This window comes from Argiope bruennichi, chromosome 4 (genome assembly GCF_947563725.1).
Source record: "Argiope bruennichi chromosome 4, qqArgBrue1.1, whole genome shotgun sequence".
Lineage (NCBI taxonomy): Eukaryota > Metazoa > Arthropoda > Arachnida > Araneae > Araneidae > Argiope > Argiope bruennichi.
The window spans coordinates 91,367,928-91,395,820 of record NC_079154.1 but is presented as its reverse complement, the minus strand read 5'-3'; the positions used below and the strand labels follow the sequence as shown (position 1 = coordinate 91,395,820).

General features: G+C 25.2%; 1 protein-coding gene across 4 annotated transcripts in view; it reads right to left on the bottom strand.

Annotated features, from left to right (window-relative positions):
• Window positions 1-1,509: 1,509 nt before the first annotated feature.
• Window positions 1,510-27,893, bottom strand: part of LOC129965474 (choline kinase alpha-like) — a 97,410-nt gene continuing 71,026 nt past the window's right edge. For all 4 annotated transcript variants that reach the window (XM_056079372.1, XM_056079373.1, XM_056079370.1 and 1 more), the window contains exons 3-10: window positions 23,868-24,090; window positions 23,310-23,443; window positions 16,134-16,247; window positions 13,915-13,973; window positions 7,337-7,421; window positions 6,379-6,487; window positions 5,339-5,527; window positions 1,510-3,860 (exon numbers count right to left, since the gene is read on the bottom strand). In XM_056079372.1, the coding sequence (XP_055935347.1) occupies window positions 3,765-3,860; window positions 5,339-5,527; window positions 6,379-6,487; window positions 7,337-7,421; window positions 13,915-13,973; window positions 16,134-16,247; window positions 23,310-23,443; window positions 23,868-24,090 (1,009 nt within the window). In that variant the 3' untranslated portion in view covers window positions 1,510-3,764. The remainder of the gene's footprint in view (window positions 3,861-5,338; window positions 5,528-6,378; window positions 6,488-7,336; window positions 7,422-13,914; window positions 13,974-16,133; window positions 16,248-23,309; window positions 23,444-23,867; window positions 24,091-27,893) is intronic.

Sequence of the window (27,893 nt, the reverse complement as noted above, 5' to 3'; positions counted from 1 at the left end):
ACTTAGAAGGCTATAGGCGAAATAAAAAAATCCGTTTCAATTCGAATTATTTTAATAAAAAAACGGTTTAAAACGATGAAGGGATTTTATAGAAAGGTTTTATGAGAAAGTTGTTTTACCATTTAAAATATATATATATATTATACATGAAAATACTATGAATAGGAATTAAATATAAATTGCATATTTTAAATTATTATCAACTTTTTAATAATTAAGAATATTTTTACTTCAATCGTTGCTCACCAGATACATGCAAGCGCATTCTTTAGTGCTAAGTTAAGGTTGGCATTTATGATGATTTATTGCTGCCTTTTTAGTAATGTTAACATGTTCTCCTGTTTTTAGTCTGTAAAAGCAAAAATTTTCTCACGTGTGATTCATAAAAGCATTCATTAGGCTCAGTTTACTGTTAGTTTTTAACTGTGTCTAAAAATATTTTCAAATTGCTCATTTAATCAGTAAAAATATTTTCAATATTCAAGTTATACATCTTCATATAAGAATAGTTAACTTATAATGAACTGATTTCTGTAAAAGTTTTGATTATAAATTTTTGACAATTATTTTTATTCATATTGTATATTGTAAATATATTTTTCTTTGGTTAAAAAAAGGCAAAATTGGTCTTTTGCCAATAACAAGCCCATGAAAGGTTTCTCATTTATAATGAAAAATAACTATGAATTTTGATTTGCATGACTTAAAAACTTACAATTTTTTTTTTTTTACTCTATTTCCTTAAGGAAATATATAACATCAGAACTGAATATTAAAAATGATTGTTAAAATTATTATCTATGAATTAAAATTCATAAATCAGAATACTTCACAACTAACAATCAATCATGGTCCTATTTCTCAATACATAAAAAAATTCAAAATTATATAATATCAAATATTGGTTAGCAAAAAATTTGAGAAGGTTGATTTTGGCATTATCTTTCTGTTAAACATCACAAATATAGGAACAAATCTTGTATACTAATAAACTGAAAAATATTCCACAATAATACGACAAATCAAGTTAAAAATGCAATAATTAAAAATTTCATGCAATTTTATAAAAAGAAAATGTTAAAGTCGATTTATGTTATCTATTAGAAGATATCTTATATAAATTGGATTTGGAATGAAGAAATTCACTGTTCCTCTTTTTTAATTTTGTGAACTTTGAAAATTGCGAAAAGAATTCCTTTCCACAATTTCATAAAAAGATTATTACAAGAAAGAAATAATTTTGTAAGAAATTAATTCTAACCTTGAAACAATAGAAAATCAACTTGTTTAGATATGGATTCCATATAAAAAAATTACTTTCACATTCTCTTTAATTTTAATCATTATACATTTTGAATAAACATTAAATAGGGGCTAATATCTGTTACTTTACAATATTTTCATTAAAAGAGAAATCTAAATTCATCCCCCTCCAACATACATACATACAAATGTAGTTTGCTAATTACTGTGTAAGTTTGACAGCATACAATGATTCCTGCTTACAAATTTTGTAAAAATTATTTTATTTTATACAAAGAATAAGCCACAATCTTATTCTTCACCTTATCTTACACATATATTGGTTACATGAACACAAGAAAATACATAAGTCAGTATACATTTAAGATCATGCTCATAGTAATCTACACAGAATTTCAACAACATCATAAAAATAGGAAATCAAGTGCAAAATTATAAATTATTAATTAACTTATTAATAAAAGTTAATTAAGTGAAACTGCCTTGCTTAATAACGATAAAATTGATTTTTAAAAATCTGTCAGCTGAAAATGCTTTTAAGGCACCTTTTTCATTATCTTTGATTACCAATTATAAATACATCCCCTGTGAGCATGATAAATAATTTTATCATAGGAAGGTAATGTCTCTAAGATTGTGCTATTTGATCCCAAAGTGAAGCAATTTATACAATTTCTTAATTGATAAACTATTTACATTAATGAAGCAAAACATTATAATAATTTAACAAGATAAGTCTTTTAACATTATAGCTTATAAATGAAGGGAACTAAATAGCATTACATAAGTACGGACTGTAATTTCAGCTCATATGGCTTTAAAATATTATTTTAAAGTAGGATTTCTTATTTTTTAAAATGTTAATAAGTTTCCTTAAGAGTGCTTTAATACTTCAATTGCGTATTTAAAATAAAAATAGAGCACTGCATAAATTTTCTAGCTGTATGATTCAATTCCTATTTGCATTAAAAAATTGGTCAAAATTTAAGAGGGGTAATATTACAATAATATGTTAAAAAATAAAAGACAAAGGAATAGATAAAAGGATGAGTAAATAAAGACACAAATATTCAGCAAAATAGTATATGCAATGACCAAAAAAAAGCTTATAAAAATATTACGAACAGCTAATATATAATTCTTAAGACATGCTCTTTATATGCACAGAGAATATACATATATGCTTCAGAACACTTAATAAATTTTCATAATTGAAAAATATAAAAATACCATACATAGTATGCACTAAAGAAACATTTGCCACATGTTCTAAATAAAAAAAAAAAAGGTAATATTAACGAAACAACACATGAAACACAAAATTTTATATACATATGATTCCAAAATCTATATACAGTAAATGCAGAGATTCCAAAGGACCATTACATAATTCTCAAAACGGAAAATTATGTTTACTCCATTTAAATGTTACATTAGACAAAATAATTCATTGTCTGTACATTTCATTCGTCAAATTTATCAGTTTATGACCATTATTTATCTTCATTCACGCGAATGACAGCTTAATTGTCAAGACAACCTCGAAATAAGATGTGCAAAATCCAGTCCAATAAAAGTAAGTTATTTACTCAACATTCCATTCTAATGATATGTGAAAGAACGAATCGTTCGGTTGGCACAGTTTTCTCTCGTGATAGACTGTTCACATAAGAGGAAAACAAATTCAGGATCAGTTACTGGTTGGAACTTTTCACCAATGACTAGGTTTAAACAGTTGACAGAAAGGAAACCAAATAAATTATATGAAAAGGAAATTAAAATAAGACATAAAAAATAAATATGTAATGACTTCACATTTCAAAGCAACCCGTAAACTAGATGAGATAAAAACATTGCACATGTTTTCATTTTTTTAATATTTTTTAAGAAAAAAAGAATAAAGAATGTTGAATTATTTTTAAATAAGTATTCTAGGCATATAAAGCACCATTTAAACCTTTTAAAGAAGGATTTTACAAGTAATCACTCAATAAATAATGTTACTTTGAAGTACATCTTATAAGTACAGTGAAATGAAAAAAGAAAAAAATATCACAAAAGTTGGTCGTCCATTGGTCACAACATAAATTTCATTATTGAATTTTTACATTTATTAATTCCAATATAATATCATATTTCACCAGTAAAATTTGCAAGACATCACATTAATATCATATAAAATATTAAAAATTTAATTGATGATCAGTCTTTATTTTGATATTTTGTAGAAACCCAAAATTATTTAACAAAACTACAAGAAAAATTATAAAACTACTGTTTAAAAGAATTATTAAGTACTTTTAATTAAATAAAAAAACAGATTACTTTGTTTATGAATATAAACTTAGTTTTCTCATCAATGCATTATTTTTAAAACCATAATCCTCAAAATTAATATCTGACAGAACATGCATAAAGTTCCAAGGTAAGGTACTTCAACAGATAATCTGGAATAAGCATAATTGTAAATAATAACATTCACCACTTCTTAAACAATACATTCATCGTTCTTCGTCTGTCACTGAATCTAAATTTTCTTGCTCCAAAACCCTCTTCTTATGCTGAATGTATGCATCCCATCTGGCTTTTCCATATTCCTGTAAAAAATATTAATTAAAAACGTCATACATTAATAAAAGAAGATAAAGTTTAAATTAAGGAGCAGTATTCTTCTGTTGAATTCAAAACAGAATAAAGCATTTTTTAAACTTTATTTTTTCAACTGAAATAGTTCTCTCTCTCTCTCTCTCTAAGTTCAACTAAATAATTATCTCTTAGTTATTATTGACTATAAATTTAAAATTTTAAGAAATATTACTTTAATTCTTCAATGGCACTTCAAAGAACAATAAGATATTTTAAAGTCAAGAATAAAAACTACCCAAAATATTAGATTGCAATAAAGAAATATCACATATGTTTATATAACTTGTGCATGTACACTGATAATATAACATACATTATAAGGATTTAGTTGCACATTTTCGCTTAACTTCCGATACTATTTAAATAATACTAGTATTTATTAACTCAATCTAGATGAATTTTTTTTAAGAGAAGAATTTGTTTTGATTAAACAATCTTAAGAAGAAAAATCAAGTCTTTACAATCTCAATTACTCATCTTGCAATAATATTTCTTGCTAATAAACTGATGGCAGACCATGCATGAGGTTAAATCCTAAATTTATTATTTATAGATTTTTAAGAGAAGCTCATTTATTCCTGATATAATGCACATTAAAATAAAAAATATATTCTTAATCTGTAAGAAAATTTATTTCAAAAATGGCAAAGTTGTTGCCACTATCTTTTCAGCCCAATTATTGATTTCATTCATTATCACTAATAAAATTATTTAACAGATCAGCAAAATGATATCAATAAATTTTTGAAACCCAAGCTTATATCTGAAAAAATACATTTTTTTTCCATAAGTCACAACTCTATCAACAATTATTCATCCCTATAGATACATCTTTCTATAACTTTATTTTTACATTACTAAATATTTCCCATACATCCACTGTAGATTGATCAGATTTCTTTACCTATATAACTACATTTTAATTTTGCATTTACAATTTCAATTTTTCTTGAAATAAACTCATTGCCTGCTTTTATTTTATATAATGCTATTCCTATAGTATAATATAGCGACTCTTTCAATCAGCACTTTTGGGTTCCTTTCTTTAAATTCTTCACTTTCATTGTCATTTTTCACTGTTTGCATCCCCCATGTTTTTAACTGCAGATCATTCATTTTGAAGATCTAGCTTGAAGACATAAAAAAATTATATCCCTCGTAAGGAATATTCCTTTTCCAAATGATATATTCATGCAACAATTCTAATCTTTTTTTTTTTTTTATTAAAATTTATTTACACCTTTCTACAAGATATCTGTCTTCCTTATTCAGTACAACTAGCATGAATATATATATAAAAAATTAAGCTAGTAAGCATATTTAAAATATAATAGAAGTGCTTCTGATTCAATGCTTTAGAAATAATAATGAACAAAGGAATAATAAATTTAATTCAAGAAGACATAAAAGAAGAAAAGAAAATACATACCCAGTATCCAAATTGTATTTGTGAATTTTGTGCATTGATTATGCTCCATAAAGTCCACAAGAAATGTGATGCAAGAGTGAATACCATGACTTCTTTTAAAACATGTTCTTCACTGTTAATTTCATCAGATATTTCAGTTTCTTTGCAAGAACTTTCAAAGTTCTTCAAGTATGATCGAATAAAATTAAGCTGAAATTGGAATAAATATATTAACATTATATAATACATTAATAATATAATACATAATATTTAATTTTCAAAATAAGCAGTAGCAGAAAAATAACTGGATCTCTAATAAGGACAATAAAAATTTTATCTTTATTATTTTCAAATTATTAATTTTTAATTAAATTTTATACATTTGAAAATTGCTTTATTTATAAACAATGCCTTCCCCTCTTTTACAAAAATAACCAAGAAATTCCTCAATATCAACTTTCAAAGTAATACATATTTTTAAAAAATAAAAAAAAAAAAATTGCTATTGCAAATAATTAGAACTGATGAGCTTAAGTGCCACCGAAGTTCAAAGGAAATAACTAAATAATAATAATAAATACAAACAAGTTGTTTTCATCTTTTTATTTCAACTACTGATCATACTATGCATCAAAGAATTCTTCTCAAGGAACAGATTTGATATTTAAAAGAAAAAATAAAGATAATACATTTAGTGAATGTTTTTATTATAGTTATATGCCAAACTATTTAAAATAATAAATTATACATCAACTGCATTCAAATTATGAAAATTTTCAAACTTCATTTAAATATAGTATTTACAAACTTACCCACAAAGAGAAATTATATTTAAGATTTTTTACATACTTTAATACTTTTGCTATTAATTTTGGGATCAAGACAACAAGGAATATACTACGAAGTTAAAAAAAGTTTAGGCAGAATATTAAGTTACATATAATATACAAAAAGGTAAATTTTTTTTCTTTTAAAATGTGGATTAGGTTGAACATTCATATTTTTCTCAATGAATATAAATATATGAATAGGATGATGAATAATAAATATATTCTACACACCTGCTGTTCAACAGCTGGAAACTCTTCGTCTTTTGCAGTGAAATGTGGATAATCAGGATTGGAATAATCAAAGCACCATTCACAAAAGTGATTTGCAATATCAAAAGCTCTGAAAATAATTTACATTTTACAAAATATTAATTGATAAAAGTAAATACATTATATAATGTCCATAAGTTAATATATATATATATATATATATGTAGTGACGAGCGCCTGTTGGCGAGCACCATCTGCTGGTTGTTAGACGGAGTTGACGCTGGTTAGACGGAGAGCAGATCAGATGGATCTGGACGAAAGTAGAGACGAGACGTATTCGACGAAATCTACTGAATGTTCAATTCTTTTATGTTAATGTATATATATCCTAAATGTCCTAAATGTAATTAAATGTGCGTTCTAAAATGGTAGTGATTTCTGAGTCCTACATATATATATATATATATATATATATATATATATATATATATATATATATATATATATATATATATATATAATGTCCATAAAACATTTTTCTCTTGAAAATAAAAAAAATAATAAATAAATAAATACTATTATAAAAAAATATAGATTTTTTTTTTTGGGGGGGGGATATAGAAATTTTTTTTCTTAAATATAGACATGTGAAATTTCTCATGTTCTATTTAAAGTAAGAAATTTCTTCCTTTATCCTGCAGCAATATAATTATGTAAAATTTCTCTAAATGACCAACTGATATCATTTAGATGCATCTTCACTACTATTCCTAACATTATTTTTTTCCCTTCAATAGTATTAAAATTTTTTAGCAATAAATATACAGTGCATATAGATACAGTTTGTGTAAATATAACTTAAAGAGTATTTCATAAAATTTAGTCTGATGAAGTAAGAAATTTCTTGCAAATAAATTTTAAAGTGCAAAAAAAAAAAAAAAAAAAAAAAAGATATGTACAAGTGAAATTATTTAATTACCTGAAATTGTAGCTACAATATTCAAAATCTATGAAGACAATTTTATCTTCAGACACAGAAGTTTGTTCAGGGACAAGAATGTTTCCTATAATAATTAAAAAAAATTTATATATCACATAATGAAGTTCCTTTATATATATATAAAAAAAATTACCATTTTCAAATAGTAAAAGGTAATCATAAGAACAATGTCAAGTCTATTTAAGTTATGTAATGAAACGAATTTATGGAATCAATAAACAGATCATTGGAATTTTATTTACTAAAGCTTGAGTTAAGATCATACATGTTATAGTGAACTTTTCTAATTTAAAAAGTTTCTGACAGATCTAACTACATGTAAAACCACTACATATATTGAAACAGCAGAAGAAGAAAAACTTTATAAAATGACATCATATACATCAGAATACCTAAATTTAAAGCTGATGAGGTACAAGTGCTGAAATGCAAAATTGAAATTAATCAAAGTCTTTGTATTGAATAACACAAATACCATTCTAGTTTATAATATGTCAAATTCATTCAAAACACGTCCATACCATCTACTCAAAATGAGCCGATGATAATCATATCAATGATCTAATTCAGGAAAAATTTAATTTTTCATTTGCAATTCATCCCTGAAATTATCTGTGTGAAACAGACATTCATCAGAAAGTCTGCAAATGAAAGAATAGTGGATATATGGAAACAACATTGCAAATACACCAATATGAACTTTTCAAAATATGAAGATGTTGGTTGGTTTGTTTCCATTGTATTTATAATTTAATAAGAATGCCATTTTTCTTATTTGGTCTTAAAATTTGCTTTCTTGAACTTACCTAAAATAGCAAGCTTAAATAAGACAGGAACTTAAAACCAGGAGGGGAAATGAATATTCAGAAATTTTCTTTTTTTAATGGAGAGCAATTTTAGTTATGTATGGCAAACGAAAAATTTCTTCTGAATTAGAACACTAATATGGTTTAACCCTCCAAGCGGCAACCCCGGAAAAAGACGGAATCTTTTCTCCCTTCAAAACGGCGGACCCGTCTATAGACGGAAACAAAAACTCCCTTAAAACTGTCACTGCCCGTATTTTTACGGGTTCCAGTTTTTCCCTACCCCCAATCTCAAGCTGTGAGATAATGAGAAGGGAATGTGAGATAAGGAAAAGTGAATCGTTATCAGTGGACGATATGATTGATGTCTTCCTGCTCGCGCCCTTTTAAGCATTTTAAAATCTCGCTTGCGTTCTGAGGCGTTACTATTGAGATTTTGATAATAATTACGTATCCAAAATGAAATTTAAATAACGAGAATAAAATTGAAAGTATGAAAATATATACCTGGAATAAATACATACATAAACGTATTATTATTAATAATTTGAAACATAAGATTTTAAAGCTTTCTAGCATAAGAAAATAGTTAATGTAAAAAATAAATAAAAAATATATAATTAAAATTTGACAAGTTTCTTTTTTATAGCGTGCTTTCATTTAAGGATTTTAGAATTGACATTGCTTATGCAACTTATTTTTGAAAATAAGACACTAAACTTATTTACAGAATTTACTTAACGAACGAAACTTTTTAACTTTTAATGAATTATTTTTTTTAGTGTTCATTAATAAGTGTATTTCAAAACGGGGAGATATATAGAACCAATATATTAAAGCGCGATTTTTCGGAATGATTAGTATTCGTTACATTAAATACTTATTTTTATAACGTAATAAACTATATATGAAAATTGAATATTTGTTTCATTCTTTAAACCTTATAGAATTTCACACTCTTTGACGAATTCGAAAAAAAATGTAAGCATTGTAGAGATATGTTTCATTGTTTTTATATTTTTCCTCTGGTTTTTAATAATATTTTCAAAGTTAATATAAGCGCAGTTTTTAAAGGTTCTATTTTTTGTATCGAAATATTAATCTTGTTTCACTGTACAATCTTATATATACATCGCACGATTCTGTTTACATGAAAGTGGTTTATATTGACATTTTTACTTTTAATGCTGAGTAATTTAATCCACGAATTTTAATCCACTTGAAAGTGAGTGAATGTGTGAGTTAAATGTGAGAATAAATAATTTTAATTTGTTGCCATTATTTTAACTCCTTGATCTAATTTTATCTCATATGTTAGCATTGAAAAATTTTTTAATGCGTACAACTGGCATTTAGACTATTTTCTTCTCCTGTTTGGTCAGTTCGAGTTCACTGGATGTGATTTTTAACAAACAAGACGGGATATGATCTTTGTTTTATTTTATTTTTGATCACGAGAGTAAAAAAAATTCGGAAACTCCCACTTCCATGTAATTTGAAATTCTTTATTCTTAATAACCTTTAGCCTCACATTTTCATTTTTTAAAAACAGAACTAGTTTGAACAAGGGTGTCAGACATGAAGGTCGCTTGCGAATATTTCTATTAAAGTAGCGAATATCTCTAATTATAATGAATATGAATGTTCGTATTGGCGATCTCCAGATCAAACTGTTTGGCTTAGAGCGAACGCACTTCGCCATTAAATAATTAGAAAACTGTTAACGTTCACCTCGAGAGGAAATTTTCAAAATTTTAATTAAAACTTCTGTTAATTAAAAATTATTTAAAATTTTAACATTTATCAGCGATAAAATACGAAATTATTCTAATATAATTTATACAATGTGTCATTTATACATTTGAATGTATCACCAAGAAAAAGCATTCTTTGAGGTAAAATTAAAATCTTGAACTTTTAGTGTCTTATTTATTGAGATGCTAATTATGGAGCATTCTCTTCAGCCACATGGTTTATTTGTATTTCAGTAAAGAAATTTTTACCCCTTTGCTTTTAGCTTAGATCTTTTTAACCTTTTAACTAAATCATCATCAATGGGTAAAAAGCCGGAATGAAATATAAGGATAACAATGAAAACGTTTAGTTTCAATTCAAAAATAAAATATATTTTTAAAATATGCTAAAATATTTTTAATTTAATTAAAAGTGGGGGAAAAAATTTGAATTCACAATTAATGTACAAATTATTTTTCTACCGTGATATTTTCGAATGAACTTTAAAATTTTAATAATTTTTATTAACCCTTTAAAGGGCCTTTTTTTCCTAGTCATGTTGGAGTAAAATGTTTTTAAAATTAAAATTGGCCTAAGAAAAGTAATTCATTCAACTTATTAGATCAGTTTAATCTGATTTATTAATTAATTTTTTCCAATTAATAACTAAGAAATAAATCAAGACACTTCATTTTATTTGAGATAAACAATTGAAACCTCTAACCTACAATTGAAACCTTACTGAAAAATTCGTAAGAATTTATGCCAACTTACATAACTTTATTCAAAAATTGTTGAATTTGGTGATGAGCATACTTCCCTTGTCCCTTGAAAGGGTTAATTAAAATTTTAAAGAAATGATTCCCACTGTCCAATGTATGTAGATGCAGATTTTGGTAATTCTATTTCAAATTGTCTGGTCTGAAAAGTACCAATACAACCAGACAAGTAATGACACACACGCACTTGTCCATCTTTATTATTAACTTAGACGAATTTTTGTGCGTGGCGTCTATTAGATCTTCTATATATATATCTTAGTGGAATATGCATCTTAGAAAATAAAAATGTGTAAAATGTTTTTTTTTTCTGAAATTTTTTAAAAATTATGAATTAAAAATAAAATGAGATTTTGAAGTGTATTCCATCATAACTTTCAAAATTATTACAGAATAAGAAGGAATTTTTGGAAATTTTTATTGAATAAGAGATATGAGAAATCATCCGAGTCATTTCAAAAATTAAAAAGACATATTCAGTATATACATAAAACTTTATTGCTGAATGATTCTATTCCCTGTATTTAGAAATCTAATAAGCCTGATTGGTTTCAACAAAAAAGGTTTTGCATTAATTGAAGTTTATTCACTCCCGTTTTAAATTAAGGAATTACTATCAAGGAGCTGACAGAAAATTAAAAAAAATCTGCAATATAGAATGGTACAATGAGTCTGCAATAGTATGAATTATATGACTATCAAAATTTGAAATTTCAAGATGTTTTGCTGAAGAAAACATTTAATTAAAATTTTTATATTGGCTAGTAACCTCGACGTAATACATGTGCTGATCACCAAAAGCAATAAATAATGTAAAAGTAATAAGTAAAAAAGATCAATGCAACTGTATTTGCAAAGCTTTTAAATTCAGATTTTTCTTTTTAATGATTCGTTTACCCCACGGTTTGTCGTTATCCGATTGCAAAATAGTAACAGCTTTGATTCTAACCCGAAAAACTTAAAACTGAGATTTTTCAAAAATTGTAATTTATTTTAAAACAGTACTTAATATTCTGTAGGAACTTTATTTGCAGGTATTCAAAAAATTCCAGTTGCAAATGGTTAATTATGAGTCTAAATAATCTGTTTTATTTGAGTCATTTTTCCAGGCCAAATTTGTATCATGAATATTACAAAGAAATATTTTGACAATTATTTTTATTTGTTACAGTCATAAGGCACATCGACCAGTTATTTCAGCATTACTGAATAACTGGCCAATTAAATATTGTACAGTATATTTAATTATAAAATTTTAATCATGCAGATAAATACTGAAAATCGATATATTTGAAAGTGAAACATTGCATGAAATTCCCTAATTACACAATTATTTTTTTTTGAATACTGACGAAACAAAGTTATAACGTAGTGTTACTTATCACAATTAATGTTTTAAACAAGCATTTTAAAATATTAAAATAAATTAACAATGCGCTGAAAGGGTTTTTTTTTTAAAATTAAATCACTTGCAGGTAATGTCGAGAAATAATTTCACAGTACTACGGAATAAAATAATTTGCGAAACATATTGCAATGAAAAAAATATTAGACGAGGACTTTCATTTTATAAAAACCAGACTAGTATCAAAATAAACATGATAATAACTTATACCTAGCATAAATTTTATGTATTGTTTTATAAAATAATCGAAAAACCTCTAAAAAAACCAATCACATTTTCGCATTTTCAATCGATGTTATTGTCAATCTCTTCCTAAGCACTGAAAGAAAATTGCTCTTCGAAATCGAAAGACTACGAAAAGAAACACCTGCTACTCACAGCATGAAATTTGCTAATCACTTCCCGCCTGCAGCGCTGAACTGACCGCAAAAGGGGAAAGCAATCCTTTTGACCAAACCGCGACAGTTTTAAGGTTGAACCTGTTATTCCGGCGTGCCGCTTTCGGTAAGGATAGCAATCTGAAAGCCGCCGCCAGGAGGGTTAATATAAGCTCATTTGAAAGCTCAGGGAATGGACAAGTTTTTGATAAATTTGACATATTGTAGCTAGAACGGTATTTGCAGTATTCAACTTTAAAGATTTTAGTGGCAATACTATTTTTCATTCTGCCACGGTTTTGTCATTAGTAACTCAGTTTTAAATCCAGGTGAAAATGGCAATCATCATGCAAGATTTTTCTTGCTTTTTCAAAATATATGCTTATTTTCCGAGCAGCAGCTTTTTAAATTAAGATTTTTCTGAATTGGTAGCATAATCATTTTATCCACCATAGTTTCCAAATCGAAATAGATGACAGCTTTTAAATAGTGTTTGTGGAAATACATGGGCCCTTCTATATCCTCTTTCATTTAGCTTTGTAATTTTATAGTTGTTTATTACTAAATTGTCTTCCATGCACTGTGTACACTCAGTTGTGGTTTTTGATATCTATGTGTTCATGTCTTTGTGTTGATTAAATTTTTTTATTTGTTATTGAGCCTATTGGATGTTTCACCATACACCCACTACATCAAGCACATTTATTATCATTGGATTCATGAAATTTTGAGGAAATTTTCTGCAATATATTATTTAATAAATAATGAAAATATATTTTATAAAATGTTGTTCATTAAATAACCAATCTCTAGAAGATTTAATCCAGAAAACAAAAATTGAGAAAATTATTATTTTTAATAATTATTAATACATTTCAATGTGTAATTAGTATAAACACATATTGAAATAAAAAAAATATGAAGTAACAAGCATAGAGAATTTTAATAATTGAAATAAACATTACTAATTCCACTAAAATTTCAAAACTCAGAAAATATTAAAACACAGAAAAAAAAATTAACATGGTTATATAAGCTTTGCAATGATTTATTTATAAGAAAGCTCATTCATTTATTTAAAGACGATTTTTATCTATTTAAAAATATTTAAAGGTATTCTCAGACTATATTTAACTATGCAAATATTGAATTGTATATTTACATAAATAAAATCTTCTTATTTTCTAAAATGTAAAACTGTTATGCATAAATATTTTTAATTTGCTATTTATCAAAATTAAATAAAAGAAAATTCCATAATATTAAAAATTTTGAATATGGAAACATATAACCATCATTAAAAAAACCATTGCAACTATTTAATTTTTTTAAGCATACTTCCTTTTGTTTAAATAGAATTCAAGGATTTTTTTATTATCAGAATATTATGGTAAGAGATTAAATAGTTACACAAATTTGTAATAAATGTTGTAAATAATGTTTAAAAAAATCTAACCTTCTTGCAAATCATTGTGGCAAAATAGAACAGGTGAATTGGCTTGCAGTAACACAGATCTGAAACAAATCATTTCCAATTATAATCAAGAAATATGCCAAATTTGTTGATTCAAAAACACTAGTTTAAAAACACAATTACATTAACTGATAGCAAAAGCATTTATCCCTACATAAATACATATTTTATATATCACGTATGTATAGCAATAAACACAATTACGAAGGATTTGAACTGCCATAATTTTCATATAATTTTAGTTATTTTTGGAGAATTTATGAAAAATAAACACTAATGTATAATGTATCAAAATTTCATAAAAATAGAAATACTCAAAAACGCAATAAAAAGAGTTTGAAAGCAATAAGAAGAGCGATATTATAACTACACATAAAAAAATGCAATTGATAGTTGCTTTTATAAAATATTATTAAAGTCACTCTAGTCATTGTAATTAAATTAACTAATATTGATTAAAGTAATATAACAAAAAAAACAGACACGGACATCAGAAATAATTAGAAAATCATTATTAATAATAAAATGTTACAAAGGATAAATTGTCAGAATGTAAAATTTCTCAACTTATCTACTATTCAGTCCGTAAGTTACAAAATGTAGAAATATAATGAAATCTCCCAACAGTGGTCACACTTACATTCTAAGAAAAATTAGCTGTTTCAAGCAAATTCAATAGTTGGTTACTCTAAAGAACTTTTATTTTTGGAAAATAAAACCAAACAACATAAGCACCAAAAACAATAATTAATCAATTCAACAAAGATTCATCATTTCTGTAACAATGAATTTTAATATTTACTTGAAGAAAAAAAAATTCTATAATAAAAAAAATTACAATCTATTTTTGCTTCTAATTTTCTAGTATATATATATATATATATATATTGATGGGGAGGGGGGAGTAAACCTTTTAATTTCATCATATTTTCTCAATATTTGTTGTGCGAGAGAGAAAGAACCATAACTGCTTGAATCTTTTCATTCAAGTTCTAAGTTCATTTATCTCTCCACATTGGAAAAAGTGTGATTAATTTTTTGATTTGATTAATGGTGGTGGTCTTATGTGCATTTTATTACTAAATTTTCTTCCACTACTTTCTCTTAATAAATGTCCACAAATTCAAGAAAAAGCAAGGAATAAATTTCACTGAATTTAAATAAACAACCACCCATCACACTCGAAGGTAGTTGAACAACCATTTCTAAAGGTTAACCTAAAATCATGTTAATTGGTCAAAAATTCCAAACCAAACAAAAGTGGCCATTGAGGAGGGTAGATGCTTAGAGAAGACTTTTTTGTATTCAGTTTTTATATAACAGGAAAACAAATAAGATACAATTCTTCATGCTTTATAACCTACGTAACTGCAGCACTAGATTTTGATTAAACACCTTTTCAGACATTCAATAAATTTTTATTTTAAATGATGATATGTTACAATAATGCTACACAATGAAAATTTTCTTTCCTAAAGTGAAAAACAGAATTTACTTTATTTTTCAAAGTTTGGAAAAAGGGAAACAAATACCTTAATTAAATTTATTATAACACATTCACTGAATTACTTTTAATGTATGAAGATAAATTTTAATTTTTTTTTAATTTGATTACAATAAACCCTTTCTTAGAATACAGTAATCCAAATAATCTAGCACTTCACTAAAAACAAAAGGTAGCAATTTTTTCTAAATGATTTCGATAACCTCTACTAACTACAAAAATTTTATCAGTCATTAAAGTAAAATTCTGAATAATATCAATGAAACACTCAAAATGCAGATTCTATTATATTTAATAACATTAAAAAAATCAGACTAACATATGCAATTTGACATTTTAACAACAGCCTTGGGAAACAATCTTTTATTATTTCATTTTTACATTTACAATTGTTTTCTTAAATGATAACTTGGGTTTGTTTAGAATTTAAGGCATAAAAGCAATAATTTTATCATACTATGTCAAACAAATTAGTATAATTATGGAAAAGATAAACTAATATCATTAAAGTAGCCAGTAAAAATTTATAAATTTGACATTAATTCTGAAAAAAAAGTGAAATTGAACAAAGTGTAAAATGCTCTAAAAAAGTTATCTTTGAAAATAAAATTAAATGATTTTCAAAAATAATTTTAATGAGAATGTGACTGATTTATTATAGAAGGAAAAAGAATGAATAAAATGCAAATTAGCATACTTTAGCCAAAGAAATTCTTTTTTTAAATCTTGTGATAACAAATTGACAGCAATTTTCTTTTGTTCATCATTCAAATTTTCCAGTCTTATCTCATTTTTTGCGAAGTTTAACCAACTGCAAGAAAAAGAGAAAAAAATCATGTACTTTTTTATAAAAATAATAGTCATTTTAATGATAAAATGTGATTATATATTTAACCTAAATACAAAAGAAATATATAAGCATAAAAATACAAGATAAAAAAGAAAATTGATGCAAAATTATGATAAAATTGAACTTACATTAGGTCTTTCAAATTTACTTACATAATGAGTGAGTGCACGCTACACACAAATCTGATGAATTTTATTACGTTATCTCAGCAAGAGCCAAGCATAGCACTATAAAACTTTATAATATTTCAAGAAAGCATGAGTAAAAAAATTCAGCAGATGAAACATAAAACATACATTCTTAATCAGCAAAAGCTTTAGCAATTATAGAAACAGATTATAAAAATAAAAATTTTTTATACAAAAAAAACCTGTAATTTTATATTATTAATATAAAATTAGACATATTATTGCTTTTTTGGTGACACTTTTTGTTGTTGTTGTTGTTATTCTTTTTTAAAATGACCATTAGATTTAAAAAATAGAAAAAGATTTTTTTTTAATTATTTATTTACAGTTCAGTTGATACAATAGTTTAAAAAATGTATTACTAAGAAAACTTGATTTCGCTTAGTCATAAATTTGCTTGTTAACTAAAACCTATTCTAAGAATTTAATTTATTCTAAATATTTTTCAGAAGTTGTTTTATATTTCATCTGGCAATAATTATAGCAAATTTCAAAAAAACAATAACAAATCATTTGTTTTATGTGAATGAATGAACATAATATGAATGAATGAAATAAACATAACAAAGAAATAATTTTTATCTTTAAATAATACACAAATTTAATAAAAATTTGTATTTTTTCACAATTTATCAATAATTTAAAAAAGATTAATTTTTTAAATTTAAATTTAATGCTATATTTATTGATTAATTTTATACAAATAATTATAAGAACAAAACTTATATGAATATGCATTTAAATAAATGAATGAAAATTAAATTGTTTGAAAGTCACTCGTAATCTCTTTTGAAGAAATATGTCGATCTTACTTGAAAAAAACTGCACAAAATTAAAAAATTGGGGTAAAAAAATTGGTGATAATTTAAGAAATAATTAAATATGTATGCAACCATATTTTAAATACAAAGCAATTATTTTAGAATAATATTTGAGTGAAAGCATTTCATGCAAAGAGATATGAATGTAAATGCAATTTTCTTGAATATGAAATGCATGTTAATATCACGTTTAAAAAAAGTGAGAGCAAATTAGTGCAATGAAATAACTGAGGAACTAAGTAAAATGCATATGCAAATTTCCTTCTTTTTACGATAAAATTAGAAAGAAAGAAAAGTTTAGGTACAGAATAGATACTATTAAGGAAGCATATAATACAGTATCTGATCATACAAAAAAAAATCAGAATTAATGGATAGCAGAGCTTAAAGATAGAAAGTGACACATATATACATTTTTCATAACTTAATAGTATAGCATTTTACTAAAAAAAATGTAAAATCTAAGAATGTAAAGTCTACATGTTAAAAAAAATCCATAATCTATTCTTTACAATAAAATTTCCATACATCTATTTAATGCATAAAAAAAACAGTTAAAAATGAATCAGTGTTAATACATTGTAGAATTAATCTGTTCAAAATTAATTTCTTGGGCACTCTTAAAATCTTATATATGAGCATGTGTGTGTGTATTAAAACTAATATAACTGAAAGCAAATTATTATTTGCAGAGCATAAAAAATCAAGTTTGTTTAAAAAGCCCATTTATTTGAATCACTCCCAAGTTTATACACAATAAATTGCTTCATATTCTTCATACAATGTTAAAAGTTCTAAGAAATAAAACTAATTTTTATAAAGTATAAATTCTATTCAATTTAAAAAATGCTTAAATAAAATATAAATTTTTAATTCTTAGCACTTAAGAATTACAAAAATTCAAAAAAGAAGGAAGAAAAAATTCATTCAATTGAAAGACACTTTCAAAAAAAATGTTCAGATAAGAAAATTTATGTTAAAAATGTGCAGAAAAGCACTATAAAGGAAAGATGCAATATTCCATAAAATTATTTGCACACTATACATCCTTACTCTGACTATAAGTAAAACTAAATAAATTTAAACTCTATAAAATTACTTTAAAATAACTTTTTAAAAATTTCAATTTCTTTGAAGCAGATATAAAAAAAAAATAATAATTACTGAATGCTTAAAATAAAACTTAGATGAAAATAAATGGAAAAGTTGCATGTATAATTTAGATTATTTCTACAAAAAATACCATTCATCTTAACTATCTTAAGTAACTGGGAAACATTTAATGACTGAACATTTATTTAAACATCATAATATAAATAAATAAACATTTCACTAGACATAAAATATCAAAAGAATTTTCTCAGTTGACATTTTTAAAAGCTGATTAATTTGCAGCAAATTATCAAGAAAATATTTTGAAATTTATTTGAATAATATAACTTCTCTTCCCTCGATTCCCAAAAAATGAAGAATACAGTTAAATTCATTACTTAAATTAATGTAAAACAACAATAACTCAAAAAATACCAAAGCACTAAATCACTTCTCTAAGAGAAAAAAAGTTATACCACTAGTTAAAATCTAAGCAAAGAATTTTCTAAGTAAAATAAATAATACATCAAATCCTAAATCAATATTTTAACAATCAGTGATCCCCAATCAAATTTCAACTGAAAGAAATATTGTTTTAATATTTATGTTTCAAACTTTTTCTTGATTCTGGCATGAATATTTGATATTCAAAAATAAAATAAATCATTCCTGCCAATTTGAACTATATTTTGTTAACCCTCAGGAACAAATAATCTTAAGAAATTCAAACTCTTATTTTAAATTTGTCAAATCAAAAAGATCGTTTATTTAATTTGCTAATATTTTAGCGTTATGGTGTATAAGAAAAGAATAAATATTGTTTTATAGTTAAAATTTTATACACAAGTTCATTTACAACATGAATTTATCAAAATATAAGGAAGAGGAAATCTAAGGAGGTCACTGTGTTGTTTTCTTTCTTTCTCTCTTTCTTTTTTCTTTTTTTAAGCATGCCCTTTCTTTGTAAAGATTTTCTTGGTTTGTCATGATATTTTATTTTCAAATTGCAACTCTTTAATATAAACAATAAAAAAAAAGTCATATCTAAAAAAAATTATTTTTTTATCTACAGTTAGCAAGGTAATCATATTATTAACAATATCAAAGATGCAAATGATCAGAGCAATACAAATGTTGAAATATAATTTTGCACATCTTATACAAGATTGAGACATTCATCAGAAAAAGGAGCAGGCTAACACACAAATATATACCTTGTTTAAAGAATAATTTAAATTTTGAGCAAGAACAGTATTTTTTACATCCAGAGATGTGACTTCAAAATGAAGGGAAAAGTAGAAAAATAAAGCTGTCATCACCAATCCAAAGTTTCTTTTTGTCCTATAAAAACTGAAGCCACTTCCTGGCATAATACAGTTTATAATCCAATTCATACCCATATATTTTAAGATATAGGATAATTATTCTTTCTGTATATTTCGTATCATTTATGTGTGAGAGAATAAACAGAGGCAAAGGACAGATCTTTGATTTGAAATTGATCCATGCATTAAAGACACTTAATCATATTCAACTCAAATCACAGCTATGCAAAGAAAAATGCTATTTGGTTATGATATTTAAAAAAAAGTAATGCTTTTAAATATAGTGCTCCAATGGGTTTAATATATTTGTGATAGTTGCATTAACAATGAAAATGGTAAAGTTTTTCAGTTTTATATAATTTGATGTTTTATTCGTTATCTGTTTAAGGAAGAAGAAAAAAACATGCTCCCAGGGGCAAAAAATTCATAATAAAATTTTAAACAAAATATATTTGAATTTTTAATCTGATGTTCAATCACAGTCCAATACTATAAAAATACCAATTTTCAATACATTTTATGTTTATTTTTTTTAAATATATATATTTTTTTATTAATTCTCTTACTTTTCAATGAATCTCTTCTTTAAAAAAATGTTTCAGTGAATTGATTTCAAATAAATCATAAAATTAGACACAAAACATTTTAGAATATGCAATAAATAGAACACACTTTTGGAAACATTTAACACAAACCCACTGACAAAAAGATTAGCTCGTACTTATCTCAATTCCCTTAATATTTCATTTGGTGTAATAATTCATTCAAATTAAGGATTGAAATAAAATTTTAATTTCAGCTCTTATGCATTTTTTTACTTGCTACATAAGGGTTTCCAATTAGAACTGTTTGTTATGAATCAATATAGCATATTTATATTATGTTTGCAAAGCAAAAATATAATCTTATGAAAATTAAATTGACAACATAAAATCTTTAAGAAATGAACTATGTTTGAACATCAGTGTACACTTACAAATTCAAATTTAAAATGTTAATCTTTGAATTTATAAATTACAAAAAATAGACCCAGTAAAGACACATAATCAAAATTATGATATTTACAAAGAAAGTGAAAGTGAATACATTTATGCAATTATTACCACTCAATCAAATTATTTGTCTTATCACCTCTTCACATTTTTAAGTACAAATAATTCGAAAATGTGGGATCAGGGATGAATAGCAGGAATGCCAACTCTGCGTAAATAACATTCATGCGAGAAATTCTTTCACATGTCTAGAAAGAAACTCATTTTAAAACATGGGAATCAAATAACAATATTCTTAAATGGCTTCTATTTATTCCTAGTTTAAAATAACTACTAAATAACTAGTTAAAATAATTTATTGTTATTTGATCAATAATTCCTGGAATTCAAACATGCAACTAGAAATAAAACTGAATTTAGAAAGCTATCAAATTTTAGAAATTTAACTTCAAAAATTAATCTAATTTCTGATTAACTCTAGATAAGTAAAAATACTTAAATTACATTGTACACCAAATATGACTTTAATAATTACAACAGATAACTAAAATAACTTAATATTTAAAAAGTGAATACTTTTGTCTATTTATTTATTTTGTTCTTATTTTAGATATGTAGTAAAAAATTTTTAATATTTTCCCTTTATAACTGCAAGCAAAAAACCATAAATAAAAGTATTCCTTCAAAATAAATCAAACATTTAAAAAAATTCCAAAAATTTTTTATCAGATTTAAAATAAACTTTTTAAAAAACGATTTTTTTTTCCATCAAATATAAAAAGTTACTACAGTAAATTCACATCATATTATGAAATTTAACAATGTATCTTACAAATAATGCAAAAAAAAAAAAAAAAAAAAAATGTTTGAAGTGAAACAAAAAAAAATTTTTTAAACTTTTAAAAGAATGTATAAAAATTTAGATACTTAAAATATATTGATTCAAACATAAACTTGAAAAAAAAATACAAACTAAAACGTATTTTCTTAAATTTCTACAAATTACTATGATATTGTTAGAAAAATAAGTGTTTTCTCCTCTGATACAAAAGTATTAGATAATCAAAATGAACAAAACCAACTTGATGCTCCTCGAAAACGGTCCTCGTTGTGTTATTTTACGACATTGGGCAGATTTCTGCTTGCAGTCAAGACATCTCATCTGCAATTAGCAGTTAATACAGAAGAGACACATATTTATAAGCAAATCAATTTAAAACCATTGAAATATCTTTAAATCTTCCATAGTTTAAAGCAAATTTTAATATTCTTGGATCGTTTAATTTCTATAGTTAAACAAAAATATTTATTGATTTGAAAGTTACTTTTTATGGGAAAAGAGTTCAATGGTAGATTATTTTAATAAAGATAATTTTAAAATATTAAGCCCTAATTGTGAAACATCCTTTTCATACCTATATTATGTTCAAGCAAATAAAGCACAACTCAAAATTATAAGAATGAAAGAAGGGTGGGAAGAAAGGAAATCCAACACCAGCAGTGATTGTAATTTCATGCTACATTCATTTATTTACAATTAATATTTTAATTCTACAAAAAACATTTTTAATGAAGAAAGGTAAAGAAAAAATTGGAATTGTTCTTTTTTACAGATAAAATATTTATTAAATACAGTAATATTTTTAAAGTAAACAAATAAGATACAGAATAAGAGATTATAGGATGTATGAGCAAACACAGCAAGACAGAAGTTAGTCATTAGGATCACATGCAAAGGTTTAATAAATTGCATTCAAAATAAATTTTTTATACCATATGTCCCCTCAGAAGGAACATCAAATACCAAATAAATACAAGAAACAGCATCATTCTCTTAACTTATATTATTAAAAAGAGATGGAAAAAAAGTATAGAAATTATATTGTTACATGCCACCATTAAGAATTTTTAATAAACAATGGTTTCTTTCATTTTCTTCATATTTAGTCAAATAAATAAAATTTAAATTCATTAATTGTTATATAGTACCTGTTTTTTTTATAAAAAATTGTAATTTAAACAAATATTAAGTAAAATTATTTACTAATGTTCAACATTACCTGTTTCTTTAATAAACAGTAAAATTACCATTTTAAATAAAAATTTAATATAATTTGTGTTGTGTTAATTTAATCGAAAAGTCTTAGAAAATCTTATGAAACATAAGATAACAGTGCAACCAAAAATTTCTTGATTAAAAAAAAAAAAAAAAAAAAAAAAAAAAAAAAGCGGAATGCAGATGTCAACAAAAGATGAAATAACAAGCGAAATAATTCTTTTTGTCATTTCCATGTCAAAAAAAAAAAAAAAAAAAAAAAAACACTGAATGAACAGCATATTTATCTTAATTGCAAATAAATAAATATGGAAAAAAAAGTCAGACATTACAGAAAGTATTTATGACATTTATAAAAAATTGTATAAAAAAATCCTGTATTGGCAAAAAAAAAAAAAAAAAATGAATGAGAAACATTTTTTTAAAATTAATTAATAGTTATTAGCAATTGCAATTGTTTACATGTAAATGTATAGCAAAAATCCTGGATATTTATCTTGTTCTGAAAAATATAACAATATATATAAAGTTTCAAAAACGGACACTTACTTTTCCATTTTGTCAAAGAGCCATTTAGGCTCTTTATTAATCGGAACATTAAGTGTGTGCACTTTGGCTAGCTTCCTAGCAATAGTAGCTGACATTTCAGGAGATTTTAATTCATCACAGGTCATTGCACGAGCCTAAAACAAAGAAATATAAGCATATTTAACAATTATAAGAAAGTTTTTAAAATTCATTTTTAATTCAGTAAACTGTTCCAAAGCAAAAATTAAATTTAAAAAAATATTATTGATCTGAATTTTAAATTAAACCATAAAAATAAAAATATATATATAATCCGATCAATCAGATCCAAAGTACCAAGGGAAAAAGATTGTCTATTTAGAGTCTAATTCCAGTGAATTTATTACAATAATAAGATGTTTGACATGTTTGATATCTCCAAAATACAGCAAATGTTGGCCTTGATATCACCATTAATAACAGTTCAAATAATGTCAATAAATGAGATTTTCAGTCATTTCATTACTGAAAAATATGGTATCATTATATAATCATTTCATTAAAGAGATGCCCTTTTCTTTTAGTACTTTCATTACTTACTGGAATGTATTCTTCTAGTCGGCCACCAGGAAATATTCCGTAGAGTTTAGGACCAAGTTTTCTTTCAGACAACATCATGAAAATAACACTCTCTGTAACTTTAGCTTCAACACCTTCGTGTATTTGACCATACATTCTCATCAGAACTTGATGCGGTTCTCCAACAAGTGGAGTGTGAGTTTCGGGCAGGGAGCAATAGTACAAAAAGTTGCTCATTCCGCCACTAAAATAAAATTAAAAATATTTAAATATTAAAAAAAATAATCAGACACATGAAATTTGCTGTGCTTGGAAAAAATATAAAAATATTAAAAATAACGCATCTCAGGAGAAAGATGAATATATGCAACATAATTATAAAAAAAGAAAGAAAAAAAATGGCAGCAATAGCAAGACACAAAATTCATTCAAAACTAATAAACAAATTCCCGAATAAACGAAAGGCGGCGTTATAGAAAAGTTTTTATATATTACAGGTTTACCATTACTGTAAAAAATTCAGGGAGGAAATAAATTTAAGTTTTTTTACCTATATCAGAGACGTTAAAAGAATAAATTATCATCCGGAGAATAGGGTCGTTTAACTTCCTTATCATATCCTTTCATACACGACACAATCATGTTACCTCTACGATGCCTCTTAAATTTGATTAAAAAAATGCATTTGTATTCTCTAACTTCCTACTCCAGCCTCCGCTCCCTCTCCATCATGCAACTGTTTAAGAAAAGAACAGTTTTCTAAATGTGTATTACAATGCGCCAAAATTGAAGAGTAAAAGAAAATTGCTTTATTTAATTTATATATTTTGAAAAACATAGATAATTCAAAATCCTCATTAAAAAATTTGTAAGTCAAAATCATGTAAATATTGACGAAGAAAGAAATGCATGAAGAAAGGTTTCAAGATATCCAGATTATATTTAAATATTAATTTATTTGCCTAAAATTGATGCAAAATTAAATATGAACGTTACGAATGCAAATCGCATCAAATGACACGAAGCTAGAAAAGAAATTCAGTGGCACATAAAACTGGGCTATCGAATTACGTATAATTATGATTTTAACATACTGTTAAGGTTTCAAGAATTAAATCAATGTCTTTAACAAATGGTTTTCATAACTCACTTTCAAACTCAATTGTGAAAATCGCAGTTAATGACATGAGATTATTCCTAAATTAAATTGCGATTTAATATATCTTAAATATCAATATGTTTGGTACTCAGTAAAATAGTTACTAAATCAAAACTGTCTATTTAAACTCCTTTCAAAATTTATTTTATTGCAAAGGACACCGTCATTAAGAACATATTTTTTACCAGTAGTTTCATGCCAACATTTCTTTTATAGATAAAATAATTACTGCACCCTTTTCATAAAGAGATTTTTCAACTAGAGATGATCTCGGCGCTATTAACCAAAATAAGCATAGATATTTTCTTAAATGTTTTAATCTTCATTTCTTTTTAATACTACTTTGCTAATGTGAAATAAAGAACTGTTTTTGAAGTAAAAAAATGTATCTCCTCCTCTGTAATACAAAGAACACAGATATTTTTTTTTTATTAAAAATTCTTAAAGGCCCTAAAATCTGAAATTACTCACATATGTAATTAGCATTCCCGCATCTCTTCAATTGTGATAATTAATGCTAGATTATTATCGAGTTGATATCTGAGAGCGATTACTAAAGAAAACTGTTCCTAAAAGAAATAATAAATATATTTTTTCTATTTATAATCTTCGAAACTATGAAGTCCTATCAAAAGACTAATTTTGTTTAGATGAGTTCATTTAGTATCAATCAGAATTTTATTATTCACAGATCTCTGCAGTTTATCATTTCTGTAGCACTGCAAGAACAGATAGCGAATCTCTATTTCTCTTCGTTTCCCCCCCCCCCAAAAAATGAATGTACATAATTTGGGGAAGAGTAGCGATCAGTCTACTTTTTAAGATAGACGCAAACTTAAAAATTAGAAAGACACAATTAATTTCCAAGAGAAGGATGGAAATATAGAAATTCTTTTTGCGTGTTTAGAAATATCTTCACAGAAACATATTTTAATAAGGCACTTCTACGGAAGAAAACCACAAAAAGTAATGATTCGTGAATAAGATAATGAAGTGGCGGTCGCAGACAATACCTAAGCGCATTTTTATCTCTTGTTCGTGAAAAATATATGAGTCTTCATTGATTTTCTAATGAGAATACCACAAAGCGTCATCGGCACGTGTGTTAAGCAACTACAACGGAAGAGACAGACAGACGGGAGGGGGAAAAAAATGTTATGTGCAATGACATTTACCCCAGACGGACAGCATTCCAGAAAAATGATTCGCGAATGAAAAGCTAGTATTCTTATCTTTACTATCAGGCATACTTTTCAGGGGAAGATAGGAACAATTCGTAAAGAATTCTTGTATAACATTCATTTTAAATCGCTTTAAAAAAAAAAAAAAGTCTTTCAAAATTTTAAGCAAGCTTTTCAAAATTTTGGGCAAAAAAAAAAAAAAAAAAAAAAAAAAATATTGCAGACCATCTAGGAACTAAGAGTTTTACTTATTAAGGTCATAGATAGTAGGATAGCAGAAGCGATATGAAGGTTCATTTTTACCAAATTCTACTTCATACCACCCAGGAGAAAATTTTTCAAAGAACACTTTACATTTAAAGAATGAAATATGTATTAAAATTTTGCCTCGAAAAAAATATCCCTGCCGTATGTCCCAATGCAAATTAATCATATTGTGTATTTATGATATATCTGAATTTACATTTAAAAGAATGAGTATGAGCATTTATTTTATAATCACCTTCATAATGGGCCGCTACATTTAATACTAGCGAAAGAATCATTCTACTTTTTTTTTTACCATTCTATCATTTTATATAATTATTTTATTATTATTCTATAATTTTTCCAAATCATTTCATTATATTAAAAAGTTATCAGTATCTTACACTTAAAAGCAATATGAAATAAACATAAAATTCAAAAATTGCAATGACAGAATCATTAACTCAGCAAGTGCTTTTCATGCAAAATTAGCGATTAAATAGTACCAAGATTTCACAAGAATAAGGCGATATTAAATCCAAGTGTGCATTTCAAACGTCAATTTAAGAAACTAAAAGTACATAATAATACATACATAAATAAAGAGAAAAATCTCTTCTAAAAAAATAATAATTGGAAATAAGGGAAAAAATACATAATGTTTTTAAGAATATTATGAATATTGCATAGGAATGAAGAATAGAATAATGTATATGAATGTTTCAAAAACACAAATATAAACGTGAAATAAATAATTTTATTTGTGTATATTATGTTTTTTTTTTTTTTTTTTTTTTTTTTTGCATTCATAATTCTTTTTCGATGGTAATGTATATTATTTATAATTAAATTCATAAAATCTTAAATACTTTTGAGCTTTAATATTATAGAAACTGCCAGGACACATATATCCTTTCGTGACCTCGGAATCTAAAAATAATTCCTACTGGTCTTTTTTTTTTTTTTTTTTTTTTTTTTTTTTGAAAAAATTCTCGTTTTAAGATAATAAAAGTCTAGAACACACACTTTCGCGTTCTTTTCTGTTATGAACTTTCATTGCTGAAATTTGCATGAGGTTTTCTCTCAAATGACAAACAGAGGAATGCACTTAAAATACTCTTCAATTAAAAAAATATGTATGAATACTATAATAAATTGATTCCTGGATCACTGCGACTGCACTTCTTTCAAAATGTCTCCACACTTCAAATTTTGTTGCGTTTATGTAATAATTTAATTAATAAGTGTCTACAAAATGGACTTTCCTACACTACTTTCTAAAAATAAACTTATTTTTACTTCAACTCAAGCACTTATAACTTTATTTAATGAGTTGTATGAGCTTGCAGTTTTTTTTCCCCGCTTCTCAAAATCTAATTACCTAAACTTTTACTACCTGGCATCAGTTTGACAGTATGAGTAATATCGAGAATCTTCATAAATCAGCTGATCTTAGCAAAA